The sequence below is a fragment of the Nanorana parkeri genome, unplaced genomic scaffold, assembly GCF_000935625.1.
Source record: "Nanorana parkeri isolate BGI_ZX_2015 unplaced genomic scaffold, ASM93562v1 scaffold2019, whole genome shotgun sequence".
In the NCBI taxonomy this organism is placed as follows: domain Eukaryota; kingdom Metazoa; phylum Chordata; class Amphibia; order Anura; family Dicroglossidae; genus Nanorana; species Nanorana parkeri.
The window spans coordinates 192,794-200,994 of NW_017308287.1; the positions used below are offsets into that span (position 1 = coordinate 192,794).

The window sequence follows — 8,201 nt, forward strand, 5'->3', positions numbered from 1 at the left end:
TATAGAGGGGGGATTTGTATGCATTTTCCCCCCCCCCCCACCCCCCTCCTCTGACATCCATCTACTCATTATCCTGACCATCAGCGGCACACACTATAGACAGGAGGGAACTCCGCCTGATTATGCCCAGGGATTAGTGTTAGCTGGGGGATTAATGAAGAATTCTCATTAATACAATGGGCTATGTACAAGAAAGGCATTAAGCGACATGTCCTTGTGCTCCTGCAACAAAGGATGCCGGCCGCCTGAAACATTTAATGTCGCTGCCCCGATCGATGCTCAGTACATTAAGTGCATTGGTACCAGATCTGGGCACGTGCTGGGGAATGAGCGGGGAGCCATCAGTTTGGAGGCCACATCATTTCCATCCTTTTGTGTCAGTGTTGATTGAGGGGATATTCCAGCACCACATATGATGGACAGCTCTGGGACTAATGAGCTTTCCTCCATACAAAGGCTACATTGAAACTAACAGGGAATATCCTACCTTTCTGTTAAAGGAGAACTATGAGGCAAGTGAAAATCACTCACCTTATAGTTCTAGCCGACGTGTGACAATGAAACTGTCACAGGTCGGCTTAATAGATCGGGAAGTGAGCGAACACATACCGGCGCTCGCTCAATGCCCGATCTATCCGTGCAGAGAGCCGTGACTGTCACTCATGGCTCCCTGCAGGGATCCCCCCCCCTCCCCTGTCCGATCCTCCAGCGCTGACTGGCGTAACGAACGAGGGAGGGGGGCGGGTACAGCTGGCTCTGCCTCTAGATAGGCAGAGCCAGCTGTCAATGCCGCAGCTGGGTCGATCTCGGCAGTAATGTCGGGATCCGTCCTGGCTGCGGCGTCTCAGTATACCGCGAGCTGTAGCTCCCTATATACTGAGCTTAGGGTGATGGGAGGACGCTAGTTTGTGTCCTCCCGTTACCTTAAGGAGAACTATGGGGAAAAGCCCTGACCCCATAGTTCTCCTTTTATAGTCCTTTTTCCCATTCTGCATATATATATATATACTGTTCAGCGAAGGCGCACATGCTACTGAAATGCAATGATGTAAGTCTATGTGATTGTAATAACTTATCAGAGGCGGGCTGGAAATTCGCTCCCTGTCTAGGTAATTAGCGCTATGTACCTGTCTATGAATAATATTTGCACAGTATGCTGCTGTTATCATGCTGTTTACTCCATTTTGTTTTTGGTGTGCCGTGAGGAGCGCAGCTTCTTATGCCGCCCTAGGGTAACATTAGCAGGAATGTATTCATGGCAATTCTCAATCCTGTCACGGCTCTCTGCCGTGACAGGGGAGGGGCTGGATTCCCCCCTCCCCGCTCCGATCCGCCAGCGCTGACTGGGAGGGGGCGGGTACAGCTGGCTCTGCCTCTAGATAGGCAGAGCCATAGGCAGAGCCAGCTGTCAGTCAAGCAGCTGGGCGGATCCCGGCACAAGTGTCGGGATCCACTTCAGCTGCGGCGTCTCAGTATACCGAGAGCCGTAGCTCGCGGTATACTGAGCCTAGGGTGACGGGAGGACGCTAGTTTGTGTCCTCCCGTTACCCTTAGGAGAACTATGGGGAAAAGCCCTGACCCCATAGTTCTCCTTTAAGCTGAACTACGGACACAAAAACTTTAATGTAACTAAATTCCTCAGTAGCCACAAAGGATAGAAATACACTTTGTGTGCATTAAATGCCTTTACAAACTGAGTTATTACTTTGTAAGTAGCAGTGACATCATCACTGTGCCATACATAGCCTGTGGATTTTCTACAGGCCCCACCCACTAAAGGCAGCCTGTAGAAAATTACAGGAGGGGCAGAGACAGGACCAGTCACCCTGCACAAGGAGAGAGAGAGCAGCAGTGACTGGACTTTATTACAGGAGGGGCAGAGACAAACCAGTCACTCTGCAGTAGAAGAGAGAGCAGCAGTGAGCGGTCTTTATTACAGAATGGGCGGAGACAAGACCAGTCACCCTGCACAAGGAGAGAGCAGCAGTGAGTGGTCTTTATTACAGGAGGGTACGGAGACGAGATCAGTCACCCTGCACAAGGAGCAAGAGCAGCAGTGACCGGTCTTTCATTACAGGAGGGGACAGAGACAAGACCAGTCACTCTGCACAAGGAGAGAGAGTAGCACTGACCGGTCTTTATTACAGGAGAGGGTGGAGAAAAGACCAGTCACCCTGCACAAGGATAGAGGGCAGCAGTGACCATTCTTTATTACAGGAGGGGGGCAGAGACAAGACCAGTCACCCTGTACAAGGAAAGAAAGCAGCAGTGAGCGGTCTTTATTACAGGAGGGGGCGGAGACAAGACCAGTCACCCTGCACAAGGAGAGAGAGCAGCAGTGAGCGGTCTTTATTACAGGAGGGGGCGGAGACAAGACCAGTCACCCTCCACAAGGAGAGAGAGAGAACAGCAGTGAGCGGTCTTTATTACAGAAAGCTCCAGTGTCACACTGGATTATTGCACAGATCTGAAACAAAAACGCAAAGCTCACCAAGATTCAAGGAATAATACACATGGCTCTTGTATGAGGACAATATTCGCTGATCCCAGAATTCAGCTTTGAGGTGTAGACTTGAGCAATAAAATCTATAACCTTTTATTAGAATAATTCCTGGTGATCCCACCATGAAGGTCCTTGTTTATGCATTTTCTGTTAGTAATGAGCTTTTGGTTTGGCTTGGCCATGATATTCACCAATACCCAAGGTGTTCACAGTTTGCTGAATCAGCAAACAATTTGTCTGGTTCCACCGAATGCCATCATTGGTTGCTAGGACACAGGCGGCAAAGGGTTTGGTTTGCTCGAACCATCAACGAACCACAATTTCTGGCTGGTTCCAGCAAGTGTCCAAGTGAACCAAACCCTGGCCAGTTTGCTCTTCACCACATGCTGTTATCAGGTTATAATGCTCAGCTCCTGCCTCCAAATTGTGCTCCTGCCTAGTGTGCGTGCTGTAACTTGAACAGGGGTGCCCAACCTTCTCTAAGAGGCTGTATGAGATGAAGTGGGCTGACCAGATATTGTTGGGGAGACTGATGTCATTCCAAGCTTCTGTCTCCATTATGCATTGCACATACAGAGAGCCAATTTCAGCTCTATGGATAGATGTGACTCCCTTTACCAGAGCACTGACATTATCACACTTACAATACCCACCAGGAGATCAGCCCCCCAAATCCCCCCTCCCCCCCACCACCAGTCGATTCACAGTCAGTGGGAAGTAAACTAAGTAGTTACTGTGTGTTGCAATGGTATCACCTAATGAACACACATTGGCATCTCATTTGTGGCATCCAGGAGACAAAGTCCAACACTGAAATCAACTGAAGATGACTTTCTGAAATAGAGAGGGAGATAGGCAGTTACCAGGACGAAGGAGAGGGAAAGGTGGCCCTAATCCTATTCTACTAATTCACCACCATGGCTTTGTCACAGCTAGATGGGAAGGTTTCAGCACCACATGAGATGGACAGTGGTGGGCTGATGAGAGTCTTCTACATTGCACCCAGCTGGGACATTTCTGACTTTCCTGAACAGTTACATAAAACCCAGAAGTGCATTAGGTAGCCTAGAGACCATGGTGCAGAATTAGTGCTTACCACTGTCACACCTGCCGAAAGACATGTGTCAATGTGAGTTCCCAGAAGAGTAACCGCTAAAGGTGTCCATTCTGAGGAAATGAGGGCACCCAACACTGAGACTTCTCTTCCCTACATGAGTGCCACCCTTGCTGCCATCCCTTTACCCAGATACTATCGTGTCATTTATGGGTACCGGGTGCCAGTAAAAGGCTGTGCCTGGTGACTCTATGGGGTAGGGTCAAAAGTGCCGGTGACTTTATTATTTTGTCTACGGGGTAGGGGGGTGTCTGTCTCTGGTGCTCATTTCCATGTTTAGGTCACAAATAGATAAAAGGATACCACTGAAAGATAGCACAGAGACTGACCAGTCTTCCTTCCAAGATATGTTTCTATGACAGTGACCTACCAGACACTCACTGCTATCCTATATGTAACACAGTCAACCCATCACAGGTTATCCTATCTGTAACAGTTACTGTATCCACCTTATGCTATCCTATCTGTAACAGTTACTGTATCCACCTTATGCTATCCTATCTGTAACAGTTACTGTATACACCTTAGGCTATCCTATCTGTAACAGTGATTGTATCCAAAATAAGCTATCCTATCTGTACCACTGACTGTATCTACCATATGTTATCCTATCTGTAACTGTGCCTTTATCCCCATAGGCTATCCTATCTAACAGAGACTGTGTCCACCATAGGCTATCCTATCTGTAATAGTGCCTGTATCCACAATAGTCTATCATGTCTGTAGAAGTGACTGTATCCACTATAAGCAATCCCATCTGTACCAGTTACTGTATCCACCATAGGCTATCCTGATTGTACCAGTAACTGTATCCATCATGGGCTCCCCTATCTGTAACAGTGCCTGTGTCCACCATGGGCTCCACTATCTGTAACAGTGCCTGTATCCACTATAGGCTATCCTATCTGTAACAGTGAATGTATCCTCTATAGGCTATCCTATCTGTAACAGTGACTGCAGCCACCATAGTCTGTCCTGTCTGTAACAGTCACTGCATCTACCATAGGGTATCCTATCTGTAACAGTGACTGCGTCCACCATAGGCTATCCTATCTGTAACAGTGACTTACTGACATTGCAGAGGATTTACAACTCCAGCCTGATTGACCCTGAAAGGGAACTAATATACCCAGCCTTGCTGACAGAGGAGAGAAACTACAACCCCCGATCTAATTGACACAGGACAGGATTCACAATCCCAGCTTAACTGGAAAGGAAGTAAAACCACCAGCCTGGCGGACACAGTAGAGCAACAACAACCCCCACACTGACTGACACAGGTGAGGAAATACAACTCCCAACTAATAATGTAGAGGGATTACAACCCCCAACCTGACTGATATTAGAAAGGATATAAACCCCCCAATCTAACAGCACAATATAGGAACTATAAATTACTGGATCGACTGACACTGAAGAGGAACTACAACCCCCAGCCTGACCTGACACTGGAGAGGAACTACAACCCTGAGCCTGACCTGACACTGGAGAGGAACTACAACCCCCAGCCTGACCTGACACTGATGACAAGTTACACTAAGAACTACAACCCCCAGCCTGACTCTCAGCCTCATCTGACACTGAAGTGGAACTACAACCTGGAGAGGAACTACAAGCCCTAACCTGTCATGAGACATAGGAGGAAATACAAACCACCTCATATATGAGGGGAACTACAAATACAAGCCTCACCTGGAAGATAGACAATATGCCCTCGTTTTATTAGATACATCAAATCAACTACAAGTCACAGTCTGACCTTTTGCATCACATGAACTACAAATTCCACCCTGACCAGGTACATTAGGTGGAGTACAAGCCATAACCCAGCCTTACACATTAAATGAACAACAAGTGCCACATGACATGTGGTGGGGGTGTCTTTCCAGCCTTTCTGTCACAGCTAGGTGGAAGGTTTTAGTCCCATATTAGCTGGGCAGCAGCACACCAAGTCTAGCAGAGCACTGGCATGATGCCACAGGTGACAGTAACCCTAATGGGACACAATCACCCTGAGAACCCACTCACCAGTCACCCCACAGCCTGTCTCTGCCTGCTAACTAAGTGGCTGCAAAGCTAAAGAAGCCCAGGGCAGATCACAGCTGGCAGTGCCAGGGCTCCAGTGCCAGCCACAGTTGTGCAGGATGACTTTAGGAAATGAGGGGGGATGAACTGACATTAACGGGGAGGCAGGAGAGGGGAGGGTGGCTGTGCCTGGTGCTATGTGTACTTTCCACGCCTCTCTTTATCACAACTAGACGAGGAGAGAAGATTCAGCACCACATCAGATGGACAGCACCGGGGACAGGACGCAGCTCCGCTCCACAAGTGTTTTCCTCTGAGCGCTCAACAGGCGACCACATGCAACTGGACTGAAACTGAAGCGAGAGGTGGTGGTCCTGGGAAGCCTTTGAAGTGCAAGGACCACCTGAAGTCGATTCTGAATGACTAGGTGGCTCTAGGAACCATCCCTGTTCATGATGACCAGCGTCTCCTTCAGGACCATGAACAGCTCAGAACCCATGGCTCTCTCCAGCGGGTTGGACCCCCCAGAGGTGGGCATGGAGATCACGGTGGTGCTGCCTTTGTTCCTGAGCACCATCTGCCTGGTGGGCTTAGTTGGAAACTTATTTCTCATTGCCATCCTCATCCACGATTTCAGGAAAGGGAAGTGTTCAGTGGTCAACTGCCTGGTCATCAACCTGGGCATCACCGACCTGCTGCTCATCCTCTTCTGCATCCCGGTGCGCATTGTCACCTATGCCAAGCAGTCTTGGCTCTTTGGGAGTTTTGTCTGCAAGACCACCGGGTGGTTCCTACAGAGCTGCCTTACCGTGAAAAGCCTGACCCTGGCAGCCATAGGACAAGCCCGCTACAAGCATGTCATCACCCCACCCAAGTTCCTCAGCTTCAGCAAGAGGCACGTGGTGGTGGTCCTTCTCTTCACCTGGTCCTTGTCCCTCCTGCTGCCCCTGCCGCATCTGATTCTCACCCAGGTCAGGATGACGCAGGAGGGGTTGACCTGCTCCTTTGATGTGCCAGAACATGCCTCCAACTTTATGAACGTCTTCAGCAAGTTGTACCCCTTGCTGGCTTACGTCCTGCCCATGGTCTTCACCTTCTTCTGCTACATGAGAGCGCTGAGGAGGAAAGAAAGGAGGAACCGTGTGCCTAACCCCCGCGTTCAGAGCAGGAAGATCACCTCCATGCTGATGAGTATGAGCTTGGCATTTGAAGCCATGTGGCTACCAGAGTGGATTGTGTGGATCTGGGCGAGGCACACCAACTATGGTATCCTACAGCCGCCCAATACCCTCATGGTCTTGGCTCAGGTCATCCTGTTCTTGAACTCCACTCTCAATCCCGGGGTGTTTCTGGCCGTGTCTGAGGAGTTTAGAGATGGCTTCAAGACCATTTGGACTCTGATGAAGTGTGAGAAGTGCCAGGATGGAGGGGGAGCGTCCAGGGCAGGGGAGAATGGAGCGGACATGGTGCCCAGTACCATCCAGTCTTTGCAGGACTTCCAGTGCCCATTGTCTGCCCACAGACTTTCTCAGGATTCCAAAAGCGAGGAGAAGGTCCTCCCAGATGTAGAGCACTTCTGGCAGGATCGCAGGAACACCACCGCCGGGGAGGACAATGACCCCATGCCCTGGGAGCACCAGGAGAAACCCTAGAGCGTGTTACCTCTGTGTTCCAACACTGGGTGGTGTGGGCAGTAGGGGCAGGCTCTATGTAGAGGTTGTGGGCGCAAGACAAGGCTAAGAAGGGTTAAAAGGACTAAACAGGGATGATGTCTTAGCAGCTTCTTGCCTTGATGGATCAGCTCAGTGAGGGGTCATCTTCTGTGACTCTTCAGCTGCTGTTCCCCCAGAAGTACCAGGTTTGGGGGTCAGCAGCTGGAGAGCCAATGACTGTGTATTAGAGTAATCCCCAACCTGAGTGCTGCAGGCAGTGAGCGCTGTGCCCTGTGTCTGATGTGATGTGCAGTTCACAACATCTACTAGTATTGCTAAAAGTGCTCAGCAAGTTGTTGAGGTCGGTGCTTGTCTTTTCACTTTCCTCCTTCCCTCTTTCCTTCTCCCCCTCCCTATCCATCCTTTATTTTTTTTCTTAATCTTAACCCTATCATTATCCCTCCCTCACTCTCTCTCTTTACCTATCCCTATTTCTAGCCCATACCTCTTCCTTCTTTCCTTCTCCCACTCTCCATCCATTCTTTCAGGCTCTCCACCTTAACCCTGTGTCTGTCTCTCCCCTGCCATACTCTCTCCTCTCTCTCTGTCGACCTCCTCTCTCTCCTCTCTCTCTATACACTCCCCTCTTCCTTTTTCCCTTTCCTTCTTTCTTTTTATCTTTTTTGACAGAGTAAAGAAGGTATAGGAGGAGATTGTTACCAATACAAGGCAAATGTGTGTTGAAATGAAATGTATAAAACATGTTTGTGTTGTAGATCTGATGGAATTCTGCTGAGAGAAATATTTTGGGGTTTCATTCACCTTGGAGGCAAATTATGTGATTGTGGTGCAATGTCAATATTTCATTTTCTCTGCATATATATTATGTTTGTTTTTTAAATAAAGT

The 8,201-nt window shown here is 49.1% G+C and overlaps 1 protein-coding gene across 1 annotated transcript in view; it reads left to right on the forward strand.

Annotated features, from left to right (window-relative positions):
- The first annotated feature begins 6,028 nt into the window (after window positions 1-6,028).
- Window positions 6,029-8,201, forward strand: part of LOC108800422 (probable G-protein coupled receptor 151) — a 15,424-nt gene continuing 13,251 nt past the window's right edge. The window contains exon 1 of the mRNA XM_018572405.1: window positions 6,029-7,310. Coding sequence (XP_018427907.1) covers window positions 6,095-7,294 — 1,200 coding nt within the window. The 5' untranslated portion in view covers window positions 6,029-6,094 and the 3' untranslated portion in view covers window positions 7,295-7,310. The remainder of the gene's footprint in view (window positions 7,311-8,201) is intronic.